The 26,035-nt window shown below is 42.2% G+C and overlaps 1 protein-coding gene across 2 annotated transcripts in view; it reads left to right on the top strand.

Moving 5' to 3' along the window:
- Positions 1 to 15,869, top strand: part of SMC1A (structural maintenance of chromosomes 1A) — a 33,060-nt gene extending 17,191 nt beyond the window's left edge. Inside the window, exons 15-23 of one of the 2 annotated variants that reach the window (XM_039851444.1) lie at positions 1,535 to 1,680; positions 1,772 to 1,925; positions 2,937 to 3,047; positions 10,683 to 10,839; positions 11,308 to 11,462; positions 11,592 to 11,743; positions 12,803 to 12,872; positions 13,163 to 13,273; positions 13,703 to 15,869. In XM_039851444.1, the coding sequence (XP_039707378.1) occupies positions 1,535 to 1,680; positions 1,772 to 1,925; positions 2,937 to 3,047; positions 10,683 to 10,839; positions 11,308 to 11,462; positions 11,592 to 11,743; positions 12,803 to 12,872; positions 13,163 to 13,273; positions 13,703 to 13,786 (1,140 nt within the window). In that variant the 3' untranslated portion in view covers positions 13,787 to 15,869. The remainder of the gene's footprint in view (positions 1 to 1,534; positions 1,681 to 1,771; positions 1,926 to 2,936; positions 3,048 to 10,682; positions 10,840 to 11,307; positions 11,463 to 11,591; positions 11,744 to 12,802; positions 12,873 to 13,162; positions 13,274 to 13,702) is intronic. The other variant, XM_039851442.1, reaches the window with a different exon arrangement.
- Positions 15,870 to 26,035: the final 10,166 nt, after the last annotated feature.

Here is a 26,035-nt window from a genome sequence, read left to right as displayed (position 1 = left end):
ATTTAGCAAATTATGCTACATTCATACAAATATTTGTATAGTTTATTTGTCTTCAGATTTTAGTAATACACGGACCCCATTTAAAAGGAATATATTCCCAAGATCTCTAGTGTTGACTTAAAAAATCCGTAACGTTGTTTAAATATATATAAACATATATACTTGGAACACTTAACTAGAAAGCTAAGACAGTTACAAATTGAATTTTATAATTAACCCCGTTAATTTAGTGCAACAGATGATGGTGTTTTGCTGATAATCAAGTCCCTTTTCACAGTGCGCCTGTGCTGCTAACTGCTATGGCTAAGTTCCTTTGAATTGAGCAGGTCTGTGCCACACCAGTTGTGGTCTGATGACTCACTTTTTCCACACCCCTTCTCTTTAAATTCTGTGAAATCTTTGTTCCTCACAGCATTCCCTCCTGAGGTGATTTGATCCTCACTTGGTTTGAACATATCATGACATCTTTGTCTACCTATGTTGTTGGTGATTTGTATGTGTGGTTTTTTTTCCATTATACCCCGATGGTTAAAATAGTCTTCTTCGGTGTCCCCAGAAACTTAAATGCAAATGCAGATTGGGCAATAAAATTCTGGAGCAGGACAAGGTAGACATCTAGATGATCCAGAATCATGTATTTCTATGACTTTTTGACTTTTTATTTTGAAATCATTTTAAACTTAACAGAAAGTTGCAAGAATAGTACAAAGAACTCCCAACTACCTGTCACCAAGCTTCATCAGTCATTAACATGTTGCCATATTTGCTTTTGCATTCTCTCTGTATATGCATATTATTTTTTAGGAGCCATTTGAGAGTAAATTGCTAATACATCTCCTTTATGTGACTTTAAGATCAAAATGAAAACTAAACATTCTCCTTTAAACAGTCAAAACATAAGTAAGACTACAGTTCTCTTTGACCACTCTCAGTCCCAGTCCCCTTATTCTTCCCCAGGGCTAACCCCATGGAGTATGTATTCCAGACCTGCAGATATTTACTTAAGTACTTCCACATTCATATACGTGTACTCATAGAAAATACACCATATTAGTTTGTGTTCTTTTAAAAACATCAATGTTGTATAGCTCATGGCAGTAGTTTTGATGTGGAAAATATGCTCAAATATAACATTAAGTCAGAATACCAAACTTTGATTACAGTCTAGTCTCGACTATGTAAAGCTATTTATAAGTAAGGCTGGGAGGAAATAGGCTAATATGTTAATTGATTATCTCTGCCTAGTGAGATTGTGAGTGATTTTTTTCCTGCCCCTGCTTAATACTGTCTCTGTACTTTGAACTTTTCTACAGCAGACAACTGGTAAAATGGGGTGTGTCGGGGAGGGCAACCAGATAATTTAGAATAAGATTAAAAGAAGCTTGAGGGGTGATGGGGGTTTGTTAAAGCAGGGCTCATTGAAGAGAGGCTATATCAAACTGCCTGGTGAAAAGAGTGGGGGCAAGGAGAGAAGATCCTAAGGTGAGATAATGAAAGCCTTCACCTCTTGTCCTGTTCCCCTTGCTGGGACCAGGAGGAACAAAGACACATGAAGATCATAGATGAGACCATGGCCCAGCTACAAGATCTGAAGAATCAGCACCTGGCCAAGAAGTCAGAGGTGAATGACAAGAATCATGAGATGGAGGAGATTCGTAAGAAACTGGGGGGCGCCAACAAGTGAGTGGGTTCAGGCCTGGGGTTGGGGCAAGTAGGTAGAGCAGACAGCCTGCTGGATTTGGGTCTCACCTATCTCCTTGGGTCTTCTTAGGGAAATGACCCATTTACAGAAGGAGGTGACAGCCATTGAGACCAAGCTTGAACAGAAGCGCAGTGACCGCCACAACCTGCTACAGGCCTGCAAGATGCAGGACATCAAGTTGCCACTCTCTAAGGGCACCATGGATGATATTAGTCAGGAAGAGGTGGGTATCATGGCTGATGGGAGGAGTGGGCTGTGAGCAACATTAACCAGGGAAGGAGGATGAAAGCGTGAAAGTGGCCAGGGAGGGCAAGGGAGAGAGAGAAGGATGGTGGGCAGGAGTGGTGAGGGACATAAGGAGGGATGGCAGGGCGAGGCTGTGAAGGCAGGTGAGGTGAAAGGTGGTAGCCTTGGTGTGAGAGGGAAGTTATATTGGAGGTAGAGCCCTATCTCTGTAGGTGATGAGAGAGGTAAGCGAGGAGATGAAATCATTCACTAACCTTTGGGACTTAAGCTAAGTTAGCTCCAGTAGGTGATGGATATTGATAGGAGTGGGAATTGAGGGACATTAGCCAAGAGCAAAGGAAGACAGAAGCTGGAGGACTTGAGGGACGGTAGCTTAGCTGCAGTGAGGGAGATTGGCCAGGAGAGGGTTGGGTAAGGGACATCAGCAATGCAGAGGTGATGAAGCTTAGTTATAGGAAAGGGAGAGACACTAGCCAATAGAGAAGCCAAGGCACTTTATCCAGTGGAAGTGAAGGTTGGTAGCAAGGGGTGGAGAATGTCAACTGAGAAGGTTTGCGTAGATCTTGTCTTCAACCTGGACATGTATCTAAGTCCTACATGTCTGTCTCCCTCTCCTCTCCCCAAATAGTATTTCAGTTTAATTCAGCAAAATACTTTGAACACCAGAAATGTGCCAGGCCTCATGGTAGCACATGACATAATTACTCCTAATCCAAACCACAACTCTGCCAGACTGGCACCGTCCCACATTACAGATGAGGGAACTTGGGTCCGACAGCGTGACTTGCCCAGCATCACACCCTTAGGCAGTGGTAGAGCCCAATTTTGAACTCAGGTCTTTCTGCCTTCAAAGCTGCTGTCCTGCCACAAGTGCTTTCTAACAAGGTGCTTTCTCAGTCATTGAAGTCTGCAAAGGAGCCCCCAGTCCCCTCTAGAGGGGTCCTCTCATGGCCAGTATGCTTCATTCTACTCCCTCTTGTCATTGCAGGGTAGCTCCCAGGGGGAGGATTCAGTGAGTGGTTCCCAGCGAACTTCCAGTATCTATGCACGAGAGGCCCTCATCGAGATTGACTACGGTGACCTGTGTGAGGATCTGAAGGTGAGGATGTGCCTAAGGGTGGGGACAAGGGTGGGAGGAACATCTTCCCAGTTCTTCAGAGAGAAGGTCAGCTCATCTGGGGGCCCCCTCTAGAGACCAGGGCTAGAAAGAGAGGCAAGCTGGCAAGAGAGAGAGGATAGAATTGTAATCCAGGGTCTCCCCCTACATGCATACACAGACATTTCCACACCTTCCCCACCCCCAGGTTTCTGTCCCTGCCCGCTGCCCATTTGCCCCTTCCACACATGTACACATCGCAGCCCAGATATACACAGAGAGAAAAGGCACTTGTACAGTGAACAGCTAGGCCTCAAGGGTTCCTCAGTGCTCTGTCCTAGGCACTCTTTCCTTCTCACTTGGCTTTCTCTTATTCTGGGTCTTTCTTTCACTACCCCGCCTTTAGCAGTCATCTCTATGCTAGGTCCCACAGGTACCTCAGACCCCAGCCCTCCTCCCCAAATCTCCCCCTTCTCCTTTGTGCCAGCTACGGGTTCAGATCAGAAATCTGAGCCTCATCCTTGACTTTTACTTTGCCTATTCAGTGCATTATCAAGCCCTATCCTTCTACCTCCTAAGTATCTGCTGCTGCATTCTTTTTTCTGTTTCCCTTGTCTCTCTAGTGTAGGCCACTTTCACCACTCACATAGACTACTGCAGGAGCCTCCTAAATTGTTTCCGATGCTTTCCAATCCATCATTATAGCAAGGGGAACTTGATTTAAAAAAAAACAAAACAAAACCTTTCTATTATGAGAACTTTAAAACATACACAAAAGAAGAGAGCATGCTATAATGAACCCCAGGTACCCATCACCCAGCTTCAAGAATTAGCAACATATGGTCAATCTCATTTTTTAATACCTTTCCCCCTCCGCATTGGCCTATTTTAAATCAAATTCCAAATATTATTTCATTCATAGGACTCTCTTAAAAAAATGTAACCACAGTATTATACCAAAAATAATTTTAACCACAACTCTAATATCTAATACTCAGTAAATGTGGAGATGTCCATGAACGTCCCATAAATATCTTTTTTTTTTTTTCCTGCAGTTTGTGTGTTTAAATAAGGATGCAAGTGAGGTCCATATGTTAAAATTGGTCTCTTCTAGTCTATAACATTTTCTTATCCCTTTTTATTTTTTTCTTCCTATTTATGGAAGAAACTGGGTCATTGGACCTGCACAATTTTCTACAGTCTGAATTTGGCTGATTATGTCCCATGATGTTATTTAACATGTTCTTCCATCCCCTGTATTTTCCGAAAACTGGTAGTTAAATCTAAGGTTTGATTGGATTGGATTCGGGTTTGTTTTTTATTTTTGGCAAGGGTACATCATAGATGGTGCTGTGTACTTGTGAACTTCCCTTTGCATCGCATCGGGAAACACTGAATGTCAGTTCTCCCTATCTTTATATCTACCAATTATGTGAAACATTAGTGTTAGAGGTACATGTTAAATAAAAGCTCAGAGATGCATTTAGTCAAATCCAGAGTGTGGGAAACTAAAGGACAAAAGACCCAGTCTCTTTCATAAATAAATGGGAAGAAAGAAAATAAATAGAGGGAGAAATTTTATTGACTATAAGAGACAAATCAACCAATTGGAATATGCGGCCCTCCTTTGAATCCATTGCAAAGAAAAGAGAGGAAAGGGAATTTAAAGGTGAAATGAGATTTAAAAGACATAGATGAAATGAGATTCAAGAGACATTTCAGCCAGTTGCATTGTGTATACCTTATTTGGAACTTGCTTTGAAAAACCTGTAGAACATTTTTTTATGAAACAAGATGGTTTTGAATACTGACCAGGTAATTTATGATGTTCATGAATTGCTGTTAATATATTTTAGGTGAATTAATGGCATTGGGTTTTATTTCTTTTTTTTGATGTTTTTTAATTTTTGTTTTTCAGTTAGAGTTGACATTCAGTATTTTATATTAGTTTCAATTGTACAGCATAGTGGTTAGACATTTACATAATTTATGAAACAATCCCCAATTAGTCTTGTACCCACCTAGCACTATACATAGTTATTACAGTATTATTTACTGTATTTCCTATGCTGTACTTCACATCCCTGTGACTGTTTTCTAGCTACCAATTTGTACTTAATCTCTCCACCTTTTTCACCCATCTGGCAATCACCAATTTGTTCTCTGTATCTATGAGTCTGTTTCCATTTTGTAAGGTTTTATTTTTAAATCATCCTATCTTTTACAACTGTGGTTCTCAGTGAGAGTAGGGTGGGATGGATTTTGTATCCTTAGGGGACATTCAGTAATGTCTGGAGATACTCTTGTCACACCCACTTGTCACAACTGGGGCGAGGGTTACTACTGGCATCTAGTGGGTAGACACCATGGGTGCTGCTAAACATCCTACAGTGCATGGGACAGCCCCCACAACAAAGAATCATCTGGCCCAAAATATTAATAATAGTGCTGAGATTCAGAAATCCTGTTTTAAAGATACATACTGAAGTATTTATGGATGAAATATGTCTGAGATTTGTCTTAAAATAATTGAATATAGAAGGGAATTGGGTATAGAAGGCAGAGTGTTCGCCATGAGTTAATAATGATTGAAGCTGGGAAAGAGGTACATGGGGGTTCATTAAATTCTCTGCATTTTTGTGTATGTTTGAAAATTTACATAATATAAAGTTAAGAAAAGAAAACAATCATGATCAATATAGGTTCAGGTGTTGGTTAGCCCCATCAATTTTTATGAAGTTCCCTATCAGCCTTTCATAGTTGGTTTTAGCAGCTCTTAATGATCATTGCCTAGCTACCTTGAGGGTTTCAAAATGGTAATTTTCTAATTCTTTCATTCCTCCTCTACTTATTAATTGGATATCTAAAAAGAACTTTCTCACATCAACTGCGTAGTTCCCTTTAAATACAGTTAGTGTAGAAAAGGTAGGATAAATACTTAATTATTTTCCTTAATTTACCAGCATTTAGAATAAGTTGGTTGCCTTTTGTAACCTTTAAAGGTGACCAATGAGGTTTTTATATTTGTATTTCTTGCACGCATGAGTTTGTTTAAATGTATTTTGATCTGTTTTGGTCTATTGGAGTCATTTTCCTTTTTGATGTTCAAATCGTCCCATCCTTGGCTAGTGGGAGCCACTTCAAGTTGATTTTTTGTTTTCGTTCTTATTTTTAGATTTTTATTATGGAAAATTTCATATGCTGAAGTAAAATAATACAGTGCTACCTCATGTTGCCATCACCAGTTTCAATAGTTATCAGCTCATGACCAAACTTGTTTCACGTGCACCTGCAGACACTCCATCCTCCCTTTCCACCCTCAGGTTATTTAAAAATAAATTCTCGACATCATGTCATTTCTTTGTAAGTATTTCAGAGTGTATCAACAGAAGAGATAATTCTGAAAAATATGTGGAATCATTTTCATACCAAAAAAATAATTCTTTAATATTGGAATTATATTTCATTATGTATTATATAATAATTCCTTAATATTATGATTAGTATTCACATTTCCCTGATTGTCATACACAAACTCTTCACAGTTTACTTGTTGGAATTGGGAGTCAAATGAGATGATAGATATAGATGGATGCATGATTGAGGTAGCGATTGGTTGATATCTGTCTTAAGTCCCACTTAATCTATAAGGTGTCCTTCCTTCTGTTTTTATTTTTCTTTGGAATATTTTTTGTTGTTGAAGAACTTGGCTCATTTCTCCTGGGGGATTTTCTATATTCCATGCTTTGTGGATTGTATCCTGTGATTTTTAAAATGTTTCCCCAGAACAAAGCAAAAAAAGAGTTCTGCTATCCCCCATAGTTCCTGTAAATGGGTAGTTAGAAGTAGATCAGTGCTCTTCAATAGAGATATAATACGACCCACATGTGTAATTTTTAAAATGTGATTAATTTTAATGCTACATTTTGTTTAACTCAGTATATCCAAAAAGGTTTTTGTTTCAGTGTGTAAGCAATATAAAAATTATTGATGAGATATTTGACGATTTCTTTTTGTACTGTCTTCAAATTCAGTATATATTTTACACTTACAGCGCATCTCAATTTGGATACTAAAATTTCCTCAGAAATACTTGATCTGTATTTAGATATCCTAAAATTTACAACTGAAAAAGGAGAACCACATATTCAAGTTGTTCCAAATATACTTAAAAGTTTTCCAGTAACTGAATTAAGTATCAGTTTTGAAAGTTAACCAAAATTTAGTAAAATTAAAACTAGCTCCTCACTTGCACTAGCTGCATTTTTCATGCATGATAGTTAAATGTGGCTAGTGGCTGCCTTATTGGACAGCTCATATCTAGAGGTTTGATTAGATTCAAGTTTTGGGGTTCGTTTTGGTGAAGACTACTTCCTAAGTAGCATTGTTAGTTCCATCGGGAGGTTTATAATCTCTGGTCGTGGCTTTTTTCATGCAGTTTGCAGTTATGATGATCATTACCTAGATCTATTAAATTCATCTGGGGTTGCAAAATGGTGATCTTATTCTATCATTTCTTCTTTATTTATTAGCCGGAATACTGTAAGGAGAGATTTCCTCTCATCAGTTACTTGGTTATTCTGAGGTACAGTTCACATAGGAAAGGCAGGATATATATGCTTGATTCTTATCCTTTATTTACCATTTTATAAAGTAATGAGTTGTTTCTTTGGTGTTCTCAAGATTTGTCCACTGAGTTGTTTTCCTTATCATTATGAACTTATGGGTTTAAACACATTTGGTGTGTTATACTCTGTTGTGGTTATTATCCTTCTTATTGATCAAGTCGTCGCATCTTTGGCCAGTGGGAACTCATTCAGGTTGGCTTCTGAATCATTTTGACACAACTCTTATAGTCTTTCATATCTTCCATGCTTTCTGGTATGTCCAGGCTCATCCTCTACATTTCCTACCCCAAACCTGGAATTAGCCATTACTCTGAGAAGCTCTGACTTCTTTTAGTGGGGAATGCTATTATTTAGTGGCTGCCATACTGTCTGGGCACTGGAGTGCTCATGACTGCTGGGTTGTTCTGTGCTTCCAGAACGTTTCAGTAGACTGGGCTAGGAAATGCATTTTTAATTTTGAAGGAAAATGTATCATGAGTTTATATTGATACTCGTAATTGAAATTGTAATTGTCAGTTTAATATCATTGATTTTATTGAGTCTCCAGTTATTCTTGCTAAAAATCTTGGTTACTAGCAACACTAACATAGTAACATATTTACTTTATCCTATTCTGCATATAATAGTTTGAAAATCACAACGAGATATTAGTAACAGTTTAATTAATGAATGCTGTTTAAGATTTCCTTGACGTTTCGTTGTTAAGCTAATGGCTCATTGAGCATGCATAGTTCTGAGTGTTTAGCTTAATATATAGTCAGATTTCTTTGTTTGGTTTTCAGTTTTTAAGGGATTGCTCTTTTTAACATTTTGATTTTTTTCCATCTTTAACTTTGAAGATGTTCGAACCTATAGAAAAATTGAAAGAATAGTATAGTGAACAACCATATGCCTTTCACCTTAGATTCACCAATGACTATTTTTCCAGTGTGCTTTCTCTTTCATCTCGATTCTGTCCCTCCACACTACACTTTTTTTTGTTTTTGCTGAATCATTTGAAGGAAGTTGCAGACTTCAACTCCAAATACTTCAGCATGCTGAGAACAAGGGATTCTCCTCCACAACCACAATTCTATATTACACAACCACAATTCTGTATTAATAATAATTTCACATCTAATATCCTGCCCATATTAAAATTTCCCTAGTTGTTCCAAAAGTGTCTTTTATAGTTTTCTTTTTTAAAAACAATGATCCAGTTAAGATTCATGTATTGCTTTTGGTTGTTCTGTCTCTTTAGTTTCTCTTAATGTGGAGCAGTCTGCTCACCCTTTTTCATAACATTGATCTTTTGAGAGTCCACATGTTGTCTTGAAGAAGGATATGTTATGGATACGTTACAGATATGTTAGTTTCCTTTCATTATTGCTTGACTCGTTCTTCCTATAAATTGGAAGCTTGATCTATTCTGGAGGCTTGATGAATTTAGGTCAAGTAATTTTTTGGCAAGAACATTTCATTGGTGATGCTGTCTGTGTACTTTTTATTGCATTATGCCAGGAGGCACATAATGTTAGAATGTCCCATATTTGTGGTGCTGTTTGAGCCTCAGTTAAGGTATCAATTGCCAGTTGTCTCAACACTAAACATACACTTTCACCTTTGTAAGTACTTAGTAATCTTTAGGATCATCCTTGGGCATCTTGTGAATATCTTGTTCCCCCATAATTTTTTTATCCAGTGTTTTTCACATTTTGATTTAATTTATAATTATGGAAAATCTTCATATGGTTCTAAAACCGAAAATATAGTACAAGGTACATGAAGAGAAGTTTAGCTTCCTTTCCTGTCTCCTTCACCACCCTTCCTCTATGCATAACCATTTTAATTAGTTTTTGGATTATACTTTTTTTTGCTATTGAACTTTTAAAAATACAAATATATTTGTATGCAAATATATCCTGGAGACCACTTTATAGCACTATATAGATATCTTCAGAAGGGCTTTTCTAAAAAATTTATATATGTATATATTTCATATCCTTTCTATACTTGAAGTCATACTGTGGTATTTTACTTCCCTTGGGATAAAGTCAAACCTCTTGCAAGACCTAAAAGGCCCTACATCATTGGGCTTCCATGTGTGCCTCCAGCCTTGTCTCTTCCCTGAGCATGCATGCATGTGCATACACAGACATGCACACACAGTTGCTACTATTGCCATATTGAATTGCCTTTTAGGGGAGTGGCTTTTGAAGTTTATTAAAGTTGATTACTCTTTTGAATTTCTTTAGATTCCTTGAATGAACCATGGCAAACCCCTGGTTTTGCATATGGTGCTCCAGTCTGCCTAGAAGACTGTTCCTTCTCTCTGTCCTCACCATTCCTCCTGTAGGCCTGAGCTTAAACGTATTCCTAGAAGCCTTCCCTAGCCTCAGAACCTGAATTAGGTGCCTTTCTTGTCATTGTTTTAGTGTCACCATACAGTGTTCTAATTGTTTATTTACATGCATTCCTATTAGTCGTGAGCTCTGTGAGCACAGGAACTATGGCTCACAGGATCTGAGGGCCCCAGTGCCTGGCACTTGGGAGGCATTCAGTAAATATTTATTGACTAAAAGTGGCAGAAAGTCACAAACCTAGACATGCATTACAATATCCATAATACCTAAAACCAAACTCAAGTGGAATTTGCTCAGACGTAGTGATCTGGGCAGCAAACATGAGTTCCATATTCATTGTGGAGTCCAGACCAGCCTGTGTAGGAGCCTCTAGGTCACCCTGGAATGGTGCTGACTCATGGCCTGGGCTGAGAGCCAGAGAAGGGCACCAGCAGCTGCTCCTCCTGAGAGATGGAGAGGTTGACAGAGCCTGGGGGAAGGGCTAGAGATGAGAAAGCAGTGTCAGCCTATATTTTCCAGGGATGGTAGGAATGATTACTATGAGAGGAACCGAGCTGGGGAAGAACCTGCCTTCTACACGGGAGCAGGCCCCTACATGGTCAGGCATCTCTGTGGGGGCATGGGCTTCGGGGCCTGTTCCTTGATGTTGCTGGGCCTGCGGTTTACAGGATGCCCAGGCCGAGGAGGAGATCAAGCAGGAGATGAACACACTGCAGCAGAAGCTAAATGAGCAGCAGAGTGTGCTACAACGTATTGCTGCCCCCAACATGAAGGCCATGGAAAAACTGGAAAGTGTCCGAGACAAGTTCCAGGAGACCTCAGATGGTAGGATTTTACCCTTTTACTTGGGCCTGAGACGAAGACAGGAGGCCAGAAATGTGGCTAGGGCCTGTCATTGTATATCACAAAGGCTCTCGTTTTTACATGCCTTCTTACTTGAAACTGCCAAGTGGCCTAAACAGTAGGGGTCATCATACCTGTTTTATAGAGTAGAAAATCGCTGAGGATCAGAGAGGGCGAATAACCTGCCCAAGGTCATGCAGCTGGTTGCTGGTAGAGACCAGAGGAGAATCATGTTTATGTGGCTCCAAGCCTATGTTTCTTTGCACTACGTGGCTGGCCCACTGGATACAGGTGGTTGTGGAACCAACCATCTTCCTGGGGACCTTCCCCAGGCGTTCCTCTCCTTCTGTGGAATGTCCCTGCTCTGTGCAGTCATTCGTAGGTCATTCTTGCCAGAGCATGGTCCTCAGCCTTGGCAGTGAGGGGTCACCTGTCTTTCCCTTGTGGCAGAGTTTGAAGCGGCCCGAAAGCGAGCCAAGAAGGCCAAGCAGGCATTTGAACAGATCAAGAAGGAGCGCTTTGACCGCTTCAATGCTTGTTTTGAATCTGTGGCCACCAACATTGATGAGATCTACAAGGCCCTGTCCCGCAACAGCAGTGCCCAGGTAGGCTAGAGCCCCTTACCCAACCATCCCCTACCATCCTTAGTTGCCTTTACCTCTAGGCTTCCCGTCCCCATCTCCATCCAGACCCAGACCGAGATCCTGACCCATCTGCCTCCCCCTCCCCCCCAGGCATTCCTGGGCCCTGAAAACCCTGAAGAGCCCTACTTGGATGGCATCAACTACAACTGTGTGGCCCCTGGCAAACGTTTCCGGCCTATGGACAATTTGTCAGGGGGAGAGAAAACAGTGGCAGCTCTGGCTCTGCTCTTTGCCATCCACAGGTAAGGCTTTGTCCACTGGAGGCTCTGGGCTCAAGGATATGCAGAGATCTGCAGAGGTGAAAATGTTCTGGTGGAATCTGGATTGTGTCCCTGTTTCCCTGACTACTACAATATGTCTGGCCTTGGTTTCCTACACCTGTCTTTCCTATCCACACTCATTCACTCAGCATGCCCTCACTGGCTCTGCATGCGTTCAGTTCTACCACCAGGTTTTTGCTCACATGGTTGCTTGCTAATCAGCCATTACCATGTGAATCTAGCTTGACCGTTACCTACCACCCCTTCACGTCTCATTCTCCTCCTGTTCCTCTAGCAAACCTGCTTTGACCACTGTGACCTTCCCCTCCCAAATGCCAGTAGTACTGACTGAGTCTGATCCCCACAACTTAGTGCTTGATTGTACAGCATCATTCAGCAAATGTTTCTTGAGGACTGCTCTGTACCAGACCATGTTGGGGGATTAGGAACACAGATGAGTCAGACATGGTGTCTGTCCTTAAGGAGCTCATGGTCTAGCGGAAGCTAGATGTGTAAACAGGCAGTGAGCTAAGTGTTATAACTGCATGAGCATGTATGCTGTGGATGCACAGAGGAGGGACACCAGCTCAATCTGGAGGAGGGTATGTGTGGCCAGGGAAGGCTTTCAAAGGTAAGATAGGTAACACTTGAGCAGGAAATACAAAGAATGAGTAGAAGTTGGCCAGGGAGACCAGTAGGCATTCCAGGTGGAGGGTACAGCATGGTGCAGGCAGGTGGGGCCGACCTCCAGGTAGCTTGGTTGCTATGACCAGAGCCTAGGATGGCTTTATCTCCCCAACTAGTCTGGAAGCTCTGGAGAGGACCATGTCTTCTGGTCCTACAGGATCTAGGAATACAGGGCTGGATGGAGAGGAGGGCTCAGCTGGTCTGTTGGCCTTTAGGAGCTCAGGGATCATTAAGGCCTGGGTTTTTTAGTCTCTGAAGAAGCTGAAGGGAAGCTGGACTGTGTGATGGGCCCCGGGGCTGTCCCGCCCCACCTCCACCCCATCAGTGTCAGCTCACCTACTGGTTCCCTCTCAGCTACAAGCCAGCCCCCTTCTTCGTCCTGGATGAGATTGATGCTGCCCTGGATAACACCAACATTGGCAAGGTGGGTGCAAGGAAAGCGAAACCCGGGAGGGAGGCCTCTAGGTTGGGGCTGGGTTTTGGGGAGCAGCTCCTGAGTAGAGTGTGCCCTGGCTATTCATGCTGCCTGCTCTCTGTGCCCGGGAGGCTGGGCCCGTGATCATCCACACCATGCTAGTCCATGGTCGCCTCTCAGTATCTCTTTCCCCTGCCCTTCAACCCCTTCCCCACTCCTCTGCCTCTAATTCTGACTGGAAGACACAAGGCAGTGTTTGGGCATCAGCCCTGCTAAGTGCCTGGTGGCCCCTCCCACAGGTTGCCAATTATATCAAGGAGCAGTCGACTTGCAACTTCCAGGCCATCGTCATCTCTCTCAAGGAGGAGTTCTACACAAAGGCTGAGAGCCTCATTGGAGTCTACCCCGAGGTAGGGTGGGCCTGGCTCAGAAGCCAGCCCCACACCCTGCCCGACTTCCCAGGGCAGGAAGGGAAGGCCTCAGTGGAGGGGCATGGGGGCCAGGGAGCATAGAGACTCAGGTCTTGAGCAGCCATCTGGGCTTGTTGGAGCCTTGCCCTGGAGGCTTAGCCAGCTCAGATGGGCAGGGCCGTTGCATTTGGGGACAGGTGGAAAGGCCAGGCAAAGGCAGCCAGACAGCAGAGGAGGAGGAGAGTGTAGAGGTAGGCAGGCAGCAAAGGCACATGGGATGGAACACATCCTCTCACTCAGGGAGAACCATTGCCTGGGCTTTGGGCAGGTATGTAGGGAGGAGGGTTCTGAGGCCCCTGGTCCTGTGGTGGTAGACCCCTCTTAATTCTCTCCTTATAATTTCATTTTTCTTTTTTCTCATTCCTTCAGCAAGGGGACTGTGTGATCAGCAAAGTCCTGACCTTTGACCTCACCAAGTATCCAGATGCCAACCCCAACCCCAATGAGCAGTAGCAGTTCTGCCCTCCCGCCCAATCTGGGTCCCTAAGCTGTCCCTCTCTTAATCTCTGGATGTTTGGCTCCCAACCTTCCCCTATTTGCTATAGTCATGGGATTTAGCACTGCTATCAAGCATGAAGAGGAACATAGGTGATGTTAGGTCTGGAGCAAAAACTCCTGAGCCACAGGGAGCATCCTGGCCTCTGGAAGAAGGTGCTGAGCTGGACAGGGCCATCTGTCCATTCCCGTCTTCCTGCCTCCCAGAACCTCCCCCCCCATCACCCGTAATTATGAGTTTATGGGGCTTCTTGCATATTGCTTGTGTGTGGATATGTGTGTATGTGTGTGTCCCCAAGTGCATGTGGGTATGTTTGCAAAATAATAAAGATATCGGAGACCCATTTTAGAAGAGGCCTAGGCTAAATTTGACTCCAAGAGAGCTTAGTGTGACAGCACCCCAGAGCTGGGCAAAGATATTCAGGACTTCATAGGAGTCAGGCAGTCACATGAAACTGTCTTCATTTATCCATTTGTGTTTTTATTTATTCATATATTCATCGGAGACATACTGAACAACCTCTGTCAGGCTCTTTCCTAGGAATACAGAGCTGAATCTGACATGATCCCTCCTATTAAGGAGATGCTATGGGTTCATGAGTTCCCGTGGTTGACTGAACCACGTCTATAGGCACTTAGAATTTGAGAAGAGGACGGTCACCTCCAGGCTTCCTGGAGAAGGTCACATTTGAGCCGTACCTCGATAACTCAATAGGATTTGATTAGGCACTAGGAGCAGAGCCTGGGCTCTGGGGATAGTTGCAGGTTTTAGTCCTTTTTTTTTTTTTTAATCACTCACTAGTTTGGCGTTGGGCAAGTCATTTGACCTTTCTGTGCCTCAGTTTCCTCATCTGTAAAATGAGGTTAACAATATTACCTACCTCATAGGATTTAATGATGTCAGGCTCCTCACTGGAGGCCTTATCCTTGCTTGGAGCCCACTAGGTGCCAACCCCTCAGAATACAGCCTTCTCATGCCTGGACCCCTGAGTGCTTCTGATCCCAGTTGTTAGGGACATAAGGAGCCTCCAAATCTTGGAGATACTGAATGCCCTGGTTACTGGGAAAGTTTCAGGGCACTGATGGGGTTTACCTGGTAAGTAGAAGGCCTAAGGAAATCTTTAGCTCCAATCATCTATAATAACTGGGTGCTTAAGCCCCAACCTGAGTTGTGAGGAAGTGGGGGAGAGGTAGCATGGCCCACACCCCAGCCAAATCCATGTGACGTTCCTTTTGGGAACTAACCACATTAGCGGCAGGGACCATGTAGAGGCAGCACAGCCTGCTGCCATGAGGTCAGCCTTTGCTCATTCATATGTATCGTCAGACTATTACCTTGTCCCAGTCTGTATACTGCATTTTTGTTTTTTAAAAGTTAAATGAGTTCTGATTACCCAAGAGTGCATGAAGTCATTCTCTTTTTAAGAAATTAGGTTGTTACAAGTAAAGCTAGGCTTATTCAACTACCATTCCCCCCTTTTTAACTGCTGTTCTCTTTGTTGTACATCTATCTAGACTTTGTTTTAAGACTTACATATATGAAATCATTGGAAATTTTATTGTGTTTAATGCAAATGGTATATGGAGTCATTCCGCAATTTGCTTTCTTTGCTTAATGTTCCTGAGATCTATGCATGTTGCCAGTAGATTCAGGTCACCTTTGTGATTGTATAGATTGCCATTATGACTACCACATTTTACTTACCCATTTATCTTGTGATAGTAAGACTATTTTGCTCTTACAAAATATTACATAGGAGTAATATGTGTGTGTGTGTGTGTCTGAAAATTTACCTATGATCGATTCCTAAAAGTTGAATTGCAGAGTCATAGGCTATTTATATTTTTGTTTTTAATAGACACTTCCAAATTGCCCTCCTGTACTATTTACTCAATATTTTTCTTGAGATTGTCTTAGGTGTAACATCATTATCTACTTCAGTTTCATCTTAAGTAGTGATATCCGTGAAATCATGGGTTTGATGTGCTGTTGTTTTTTTCTAATGCATATTAAAAGGTATAACTATCGAAACAAAATAAATTTGTGTTCAATCAAAAATGTCCCATACCACCAGTGGTATGTGTGCCGCAGCTTGGGAAGTACTGGCATATCTGGAAGAGCACAATTTGGAAGTCACCCTAGTTCAACTCCCAGCTGTAGAAACTTGAGTTCATCACTTCACCTCCCTGAGTCTCAGTTTCCTTGTGTAGCAAAGGAGATAATAGAGGCCTACCTTGTAGCCATGTAGGGAAGATGAAATACGTTTGAAGCAATTTGGCAACTAGATGATCACATGCCTTTAAGGGTAGCGATTGCTATTCTCCCCATTTACAGGTAAGGAAACTGAGGCCCAGGAAGGTTAAGCGACCCAGTTACTAGATAACACGGTTTGAACCCAGGCCCTCCAATTCAGTCTCGGGCTTTCTCCACTGTGAAGGTGGTTATCAACTTTGGCTGTGCATTGGAATCACTTGTGAGGCTTTTTTCTTTAAAAAAAAAAAAATATTATACACTGGTTAGAAAATAAAGTAGTACAGAACTTAACAATGAAAAGCAGCAGTTCTCTGCTGACATCTCTACATCCGAAGGATATGGAGCGCTTTGCTTTGGTCCCGCCCCTGGAAATCTAATTTAGTAGGTGTAGATAATGGATAACTAATTCCTACCTCATAGGGTGGATAGGATTACATGAGATGCCTTGGGCTAAGGCCCTGGCACACAGGAACACAAGTGCTGAAATGGACTTAAATCCTGAGGATCAGAGAGGTGAGATGACTTGTCTGAAATCCGAGTGTTTCAGTGGCAGAGCCTAGACTTCACCTCGAATCTTCTCTGTGCTTGCCCAGTGCTTTCCCATAGTGCTACACTGCCTCAATCATCGCAAGGCAACACATGCTCAGTGAAGGCTGTGCTCAGTGGAGAGCAGAATCCCCGGTATGTTTCCATGAGAAAGCTGGGTCTGAGTTGCATCCTTAGGGTTCATTGGAGGACACTAGGCTGAATCCCTTGTGCTCTGGACCCAGTAGAAGAGTATTCCACAACAGTGTCTGCCTTTAATTGGGCGCTTCATTCTTGAATGTCACAGTGTTGCATGTCAAGGACACAAACATGAGTCAAATCTTTATCTTGCCTTCAAGGAGCTCACTCTCTAGTTGGGTAGGCAATTCATAAGACAACCATACAGTATGATCAGTGTTCTGACAGGAACAGAAAAGGTGGGGGCGGGGCGCCATCTTACGTAGAGGTTCAGGGAAGACATCCTCTAGTCTAGGAGGTGACACCTGAGCTGAGTCTTGAAGGACAGGCAGGAATTAGCCAGTTTAGGAAGTGGAAGGAATATCCAGGTAGTGGGAATGGTATGGACAAAGACCTAAAGGCAAGAAACGGCAAAGCAATTCAGAAATACTGAAGCATAGGGTTTCCCAGGGTGAGGAAGAGCAGCAGGAAATGAAACTGGAGAGGAAGTCAGGAACCAGATTTGAAGAGGATCCTGAGTCTGGTTACAGAGGTCAGATTTATCTCATGGGTCAATGTGGGTATCCTGGCCCCAACCTCTAAGTTCAATTTCAGTAACGGGTGAGGCCTGAGAATCTTGAGTGCAATGAAGGTCAGCACATGACTTTAGGGTACAGTCAGGTTTGAGAACGGTAGCATGAAGGCAGTAGGGGAGCCATTAAATGGTTTTAAGCAGGGGAGACTGGATCAAATGTCAATGTAACAAATTCTGGCCAGCCATTGTAGAAATGGATCAAGTTAGATGCTTATGCTGTATGCTCCCCTGTTTGTAGTTTCCCTGTTGTTCATTTCTCACAGTGTACTATATTTGTTTTGTCTCCCTGAGTAAGCGGTAAGCACAAGGGTGGGTCCAGGATTATCTTGCTACTGTCATATTTCGAGCAAAAAACACAGTGCCTGACCCAAAACAGGCACCCAATAGTTTTGAATGAGTGAATGCATCAATGAATGCATTTCTGAGGGAAGAGAAGATGGAGATTATTTAGGAAGCTATTGAAAATACCAGGAGGCCTACTCAAGGGCAAGGGCAGTGGGTATGGATTGGAGGCGATAAGGTGTGAGCTGTTAAGGGACAATGATGAACCAGGCTTGGTGACTGATTACTGGACATAGAGGGTAACTGAGAGGATAGAATGAGTACTCGCCCATTAATAGCCAAGATTCCTTCCCTATCCCATTCTCATTCATCTGAATCAGAATCTCCTTCCGGCCTCACCAACTGCAATTCCTCAAGTTAGTTAAACGTTCTCTCTGTGCTTTGTGGTCTTTCCCTCAACCCCAGCCATTGATTCATTCATCCAGTTCGATAAATCTTGGCTAAGCACCTCCTGTGCAGTGAGGCTTTTCCAAGCCAGGACGCCGACTTGTCTTTCCTACCTCAAGAGGTGTTTTTGAGGATTTCTCCAAGTAAAACCCACATCCCTTATAAAGAAACCTAAAGTGAGATGCCCAGATGTCAGATCTGTAAAGAAACGTATAGACTTTGTCCATGCCCCTCCTGAGACTCTCGGAGGGGAAGGAAGTTGCCCAAGGTCCTACTACTAGGAAGTATTGGAGCCAGAACTGGAACCTAATTTCCCTTTCCACATTGGCCCCAGAGCCTTGATCTCGCCTCACTGCAGATTAGGACAGGCAGAGGTGGCCAGGGAGAAGGTGGGGCTTGTGTTGGCCTTGAAATTCAATGTACTGGACAGGCTAAAAACAAGAAGTTTGCAATTACACTGCCCCCTTCTGGAAACCGTCAGCAAACCTGCCATGCCCACAGTTTCTTCGAAGGCATTTCTTAAGTCTGGGTTGCTGTGCTCTGTACCGTGTGACTTCACAATCCTGGCCACACATGGTTAGGTTGGGATAGTACCTGACTCGAGGACAGCCAATCTCTAGGCTGGCTGGCAGCCTATTAGGTGGACCGATGTAAGAACTGTGCCTCATAGAGATGGCCTGTATCGAATGACAAATGTATGAAACAATCATCCTTTTTCAGTGAGACTGAATGTGAGGCATTCAGAAGAAGTGAACAATTAGATTTTAGCGAAGCAGAAGTGGTGATGAGGTGTGCCAGAAACTAAACAGCAAAAGCAAGGGGAAAACTGAAGAAACCATGAGATGTATGTACCATGAGAATGTGGGGCCACAAGGTAGAAGCCATGAAGCAATAGGAACCATGATGTACCAGGAGCCATGAGAAACAAAAACCATGTGACAAAACTCTGCATCTGTGAGATCCATACAGTAGCAGACAAGATCCATGAGGTAGCAGAAGCAATGACACTGCAAAAACCACAAGGTAACTGGAATCACGTGGCAGCAAGGCAACAGGAATTGAAGAAGTAGCAGGAATTACAAGGCAAGCAGAAGTTACAAAACAGTGAAGCCCCGGACTATTTGGAACTGAAGCCCCAGAAGCCAGGATGCTTGCAGGTGCCAGGAAGGCCAGAAGTTGCCAGGTCCTGAAGGCCCTGGGATAGTGAAGAAGGGAGCAGAGAGAAGGTAGTCAGTAGCAGTAGGAATATAAATACAGCCAAAAAGAAGTTGAGTCACCATTTTGGGAAGCACTAGAGAAGAGACCAAGAGATGCCTGCAGCTGAGGGAATGACAAGATAAGCTAGGCTCTTATCATGAACCATTGACAGCAGAATATAGAATATATTGTATACCAACTATAATTTGAAAAAAACTCATTGAATTTTACAATGTAAAAAAATTTAAAAATAAAGGTAGCCTGGCCTTTGGATCATGAACCGTTTTCAAGTTTCTGCTTTTCTGTGAGGCTGCCTGTGTAGCTGTTTTTGTCTTTCTTATTTCCAAGTGATTCCTTCAATAAATCTCCATCTCTAACCTGAGTGTGTCTGTTTCTTGTAATCTACAAGAGGTTAACACTGTACTATGCACCTTAGATGAATGGAAAGCAGGGTAGAAGGTGTTCCAGGTGGGTTTGAACCAAGACGGAGGTGGGGATTCACTCATTCTTTCTCTCATACCCTCACTGGTACAGGCACTTTTCATTTACTTATTGGCTTGTTTTTTTTCCGTTCATTCATCTACTCGTCATGCATTTATTCACTTATTCATGTATAACTCATTCACTTACACTTCCATGCATTAATATAAGCACTTATTCATTTGTTCATTTATTCTTTTCTGTATCCACTCAATCATCACTTTCCCATCCATTTGTTTAGCAAGCATACATTGAGTTCCTGCTGTGTGTCAGGCCTTGTGCTAGGTTCTGGGAATAAGATATACTCTCTGAAATCCAGGAATTCACATTTTATTTGGGACTCCGATCTAAGTAAGCAGATAAGTGCACCAAGTGTGGCAGAGGAAATACAGAAGTCTAGAAGTGAGAGAACATAGGACCATTGGATGGTTCTTCCTGGGGTTGGGCAGGATGGAGGGAGTACTCAAGAAAGCTTTTATAGAGAAGGGGACAGCTGACTGAGTCTTGAAGAGTTGGTGTTTACCACATGGAAAGCGGGGAAAGAACTTTCGAAGCAGAGAAGCTGCTTAAGTAAAGTTATGTGAAGAGTATGAAAGTGCATGGGTTTGGAAGAGAGCCAGCATTGTCCCATGCAGTGGAAGAAGTGCAGGAAGCCAGGCAATCAAGCTTAGCTTTGATCCTATGGGCAATGGGAAGCCATAGAACGGTTTGAAGGAGGGGAGTGACAGAGTCAGAAGGAAGATCACTCTGGTAGATGGTTGGGGACATTAAGCACTGACTTAAAAATGTACTTGAAGAAAGAACATGTAAGTGTTCTTAGAAGCATGAACTAAGACTCTGGAGGCCTGGAGGAGGGAGGAAGTTCTGGGGGCGGGGAGGAGGACTAAGGGAAGACTTGAGGGAGGTGGAATTTGAGCTGAGCCTTGAAGAATTCAGGATTCCAGCTGGTAGAGATAAGGAATAAGGGCTTTTCAGGCCTGGGAGGCATGAAAACAAGCAAGGAGGTGGGTATAAATATGGCAAGTTTGGGCGAATGAATATTTCAGTTTGACCGCAGCAGCGCTGCATTTAAGGGAGAGGCAGGAAGGGAAACTGAAGGTTTCCCAAAGTTTTCTATATTCTGCTGTCATTAGATCTGCAGGGACAAGGTAGTTTGGCAGGAGAGGACAAGAGTGTCTTTTTTCTGTGTTTTTAAAAATAAAATTTAAATACATATTCATTTAAAAATAGAAGTAACACATGCATGTTATTTAGAAAACAAATCAATAGAATCAGTACAAAAGGACATTATGAAAAGCAAGTGCCTACTGCCCCACACATCCCCACCCTGCCACTCTACCACTTTTAATTATTAGCAACAACTTTTAGTTATTTCTTATGATTGTTATATCCATATCTAAATATTATGCTATGTGGGAATTTTTCTTTTATCAATTTCAGATACCCATTGGTGTCCTGCTAAGACAGATGAGGATTTAAGTTATTTACACTAAGTTCAACTCTTCCTGCTTCTAATGAAACTTTATGAACTTAAGTAACACCTTTATTTCTTATTTCGTGAACTAGAGACAATATTTCCTTTTTTTTTTTTTTTTGGCCAGGCTACCTTTATTTTTAAATTTTTTTACATTGTAAAATTCAATGAGTTTTTTTCAAATTATAGTTGGTATACAATAATACATTAGTTTCAGTTTCACTACAACATAGTGATTAGAAATCTATATAGCTCACAAAGTAATCGACCCACTAAATCTAGTACCCCTTTACCCCTACATATTTATTACAACATTATTAACTATTTCCTTATGCTACACTTTAAATCTCCATGTCTATTTTATAGCTATACATTTGTACTTCATAATCCCTTTGCTTTTTTTCGCCATTCCCCCAAGTCCCCTCCCATCTAGTAGCCTTCAAGATATTCTCTGTATCTATGAGTTCATTTCAGTTTTTTTTATTGTTGTTGTTGTTTTGTTCTTTAGATTCCACATTTATGTGAAATCATGTGATATTATCTTTATCTGACTAACTTCATTCAGTGCAATACCTGCTAGGTCCATCAAGGCAATATCTTTTTCCATCCCCTTCCATTTAGTCTGTGTGTGTGTCTTTTAATCTGAAGTGAGTCTCTTATAGGCAGCATATGTAAGAGTCTTGTTTTCTTCTCTATTCAGCCATTCTTTCTTTTGGTTGGAGCACTTAATTCTTTTCCATTTGAGGTACTTGTTGATAGGAATGTAGTTTTTACCATTTGTTATTCATGTTTTTTGATACATGGTTTTTCTTCTTAAAGAAGTCCCTCCAATATTTCCCGTAATACTGACTTGGTGTTGATAAATTTCTTTAGCGTATTTTTGTCTAGGAAGCTCTTTATCTGTCCTTCAACTCTAAATGATAGCCTTGCTGGATAAAATATTCTTGGTTGTAGATTCTGGATTTTCATGATGTCAAATGTTTTCTGCTAAGCCCTTCTGTCCTGCATAGTTTCTCTTGAGAAATCAGCTGCCAGTCTTATGGGTGCTCCCTTGTAGGTAACTAACTGCTTTTATCTTGCTGCTTTTAAGATTCTTTCTTTGTCTTTAACATTTGGCACTTTAATTATGATGTATCTTGGGGTGGGCCTCTTTGGGTTCATCTTTTTTGGGACTCTCTGAGCTTCCTGGGGTATGTCTATTTCCTTCACCAAGTGAGGGAAGTTTTTCATCATTATTTCTTCAAATAGCTCTTCAACATCTTGTTTTCCTTCAGGTACCCCTATGACATGAATATTTTTACCTTTAATAGTGTTCCATAGGCTCCTTAACTTATTATTATAGTCTTGGCTTCTTTTTTCTTGCCATTCTGATAGGGTGCCCTTGGCTTCCCCATCCTCTATATTGGTGGTTCGATCCTCTTCTTTATTTGCTTTGTTTATTCCATTTAATATACTCTTCATCTCAGAGGTGTTCTTCATTTCTGACTGGTTCCCTTTTATAATTTCCATTTTCATTTTTGTGTTTTTTATCTTTGTTAAAGTTCTCAATGAATTCATTTACACTTCCTCTAAATTCATTGAGCATCTTTATAACCAGTGTTTTGAACTCTGCATCTGTTCGATTGCTTGACTCCATTATTCCCGGATCTCTGTTCTGTTCTCTCATATGGTTTTTGCTTCCTTGTCTTCCCATTTTGGCTGCTTTTCTGTGTTTGTTTCTATGTACTAAGCAAAGCTTCAAAGTTTCCCAGTCTTAATAGCGTGGGTTTGTGTAGTAGGTGTCCAGCGCACATTCCTGAGAGGAGTTCAGCTGCAGACCAAGTTTAACCCCAGCCTATGCCCCTCCGGGGCCACCTGTTAAGATTCAGCAATCAAGGCACAGATGCTGTGCTTATAGTTGCCTCAAGAGGCCACACCAGAAACCAAGGCAAGTTGCCAAAAGTGTGGGTCTTGGGGTTGGCTCACTAAGGAGCACCAGACTCACCAAGGATTCACCTGGATGTGGTTTAGGTGGGGCTGCGAGTTGGGAAAGGCAGGGTTTCAGGGAATCCTCTGGGTGGAGTGACCTCTGTTATCCAGTTTGATGATGTCTCAGCTATGGTGGCACTGAGTCTGCACACTGGGAGAGGGGAGGGCTCAACAGAGGAACAATGGGTACCACTGGCACTTCTGCCTGAGGGAAAGCCTCGCCTCCGGTCCTCATTCCGACAACTCAGTGTCCCCCAGCCTTGGTGCCTCCGAGCAGCTGACCCAGTGCTGATCCTCAGGGCAGGCAAATCCATCACCACGAAAGTCCGCTAGTGGACAGGGTCCCTTTAAGAAGCATCTGCAGCTGCCGGCTGCTGCTGCTATGGCCTCTGTTCCACTCAGCTGCTCAAGACCGGGCAGCCTCACGTCTTCGCCCCTTCCTACCTTCTACCATTACAGACAGATTAATTATTTCTCTCCCTAGTTGTAGTGCTTCTGTTCATGTAGATCCCAGGTGACTTTGCTTGCTGTTTGCTCCGTGTTTCCATCCCAACTTTGATGTGGTTGCAAGAGGGACGAACAAAGCCTCTATTATCTATGCCATTTAAAGTGCCTCTAGAAACAATATTTCTTGATCAGAACTTCGTTAGATGATAATATCTTTTCCTTTTACCATCTTCTCCACTATCGACCTCCCAACTTCTGTCATCTGGTCTTTTATATTGTCAAAGTTGATAACATCGAATTCTGTTCTGTAATCATGATTAATTTTTCATGTGTTTTGTCTATAGTTTGATTTTAAAACTTGAAAAGCAATAAATAGTTATTATATTAATATGACTATACATATTGTTCATTGCAGAGCCAATTAATATACTTTTATAAGTTTTTCCTTGTAGCAGTTCATTTTTCCTCAAATTTCTAATTCTTTTTTCTTTCACTACTTTATCGTATATTTCATTCTTTTTCTTTTAAAAATTCTCTATTACATTAATTATTCCATCAAGCCCACTTTTTCTCCCCAAGAGATCTTCTTTCTGGAATGCTCCATCTCCTTTCTCAAATCTGGACTTAGTTGCTCTCTAGGCCTGATGCACTGCTGTCATTTTGGGACTTTCCTTCACTGCTTTCTTTAGTTATATCCACTATTTACTGTTCCCATGGTTTTTGTTGTGTTTATTTTTTCTTTCTTTTTTTTTTTAGAATTTTAATATATTTTTTTAATTTTTAAATTATAGTTGGCATACGATGTTATATTAGTTGCAGGTGTACAACATAGTGAATAGGCATTTATATAACTTACAAAGTGATCACCTTGATAAATCTAGTATTCATCTGACACTGTACATAGTTATTACAATATGATTGACTATATATTCCTTACGCTATACTTTAAATCCCCATAACTATTTTGTAACTATCAATTTCTACTTCTTAATCCCTTCCTCTTTTTCACCTACCTTCACCTCCCCTCCTATCTGGCAGCTATCAAAATGTTCTCTGTATCTATGAGTTTGTTTCTGTTTTGTTTGTTTATTTTGTTCTTTAGATTCCACATGTAAGTGAAATCATATAGCATTTGTCTTTCTCTGTCTTCACTCAGCACAATATCCTCTAGGTCCATCCATGTTGTTGCACATGGCAAGATTTCATTCTTTTTTATGGCTAACATTCTATTTGTGTGTGTGTGTGTGTGTAAATAAAATCACCTCTTCTTTAACCCTTCATCCATTGACAGACACCCAGGTAGCCTCCATATCTTGACTATTGTAAATAATGCTGCAATGGATATATGCATTCTCATGTCCCTTCAAAGTAGTGTTTTGGATTTCTTCAGATAAATACCCAGAAGTGGGATTACTGGGTCCTTCTTTGTCATTTGTTATAGCCTTTGTTTTAAAGTCTATTTTGTTTGGTATAAGTATTGCTACCCCTTGGGGATTTTTTTGTTTGTTTGTTTCCATTTTTGTGAAACATCCCTGATTGTTTTTGAGAACTGGCTGGTGACTACAGTGGAGGAGCTGTTGTATAGGGGCTGACCCTACAGAGCAGGGTTCACTTTATCAGGGCTCTGGTGCCTGCCCAGTCTGCCCTTTGGGTGTGTCATCCTTGGATGTGGCCCTGGGTGGTGTTGTGACTCAGACCAAAGCTGGCCACCAGGCTTGCAGGCTAGGGCCTCCTGGGAGGGGCCCTGCCACAGGCCAAGTTCAGCTGCAGCCTGTGCCCTGCCTGGGGCCACCTGGCATAAGCCACCAAGCTATCCTCAGATAGCCACCACCCATGCTAGGCTTGGATGTGTCTTAAGAGGCCAAGTCACAAACTGAGGCCAGCTGCCACTAGTGCTGGGCTTGAGGCTATGCAGCAAGTGGTACAGGGCACACTGAGGCTAGATGCTGCTTGCTTGGGTTTTGTGAACATTTGAGAAATTTTAAGAAAGTCTGTAGCATGAGCCAAGACAGGACATTTGTATGGAAAATCCACTAGAAGTGGCTTGGATGGGCCAGCAAGTTGGTTGGGGAGGGGTCTCAGGGAATCACCAGGGTTGGGTAGCCAGGTTGGTGGAGAATCAGATATGACAACCACCTGTGTCTGCATTCTGGTTGGGAGTAGGCTCAACAAACGATGCCCTCTGCCAGCAATTCTGTCTGGAAGAAATCTGCCCCTCCAGCCCTCACCCTGAAGCCAGACAACTCAGTTCCTCCCTGTATGTCCTGGGCACTTTTCAAGCTGCAACCTCAGTGCCGGATCTCAGAGTGAGTGAGTCCATCACTGAGTAAGTCCGTGTGCGGGCCCCTTACGAGGAATGTC

Source organism: Pteropus medius, unplaced genomic scaffold (assembly GCF_902729225.1).
Source record: "Pteropus medius unplaced genomic scaffold, Ma_sr-lr_union100, whole genome shotgun sequence".
In the NCBI taxonomy this organism is placed as follows: Eukaryota; Metazoa; Chordata; class Mammalia; order Chiroptera; family Pteropodidae; genus Pteropus; species Pteropus medius.
The sequence above is the reverse complement of the archived record's forward strand: the minus strand, read 5'-3'. Positions and strand labels throughout refer to the sequence as shown.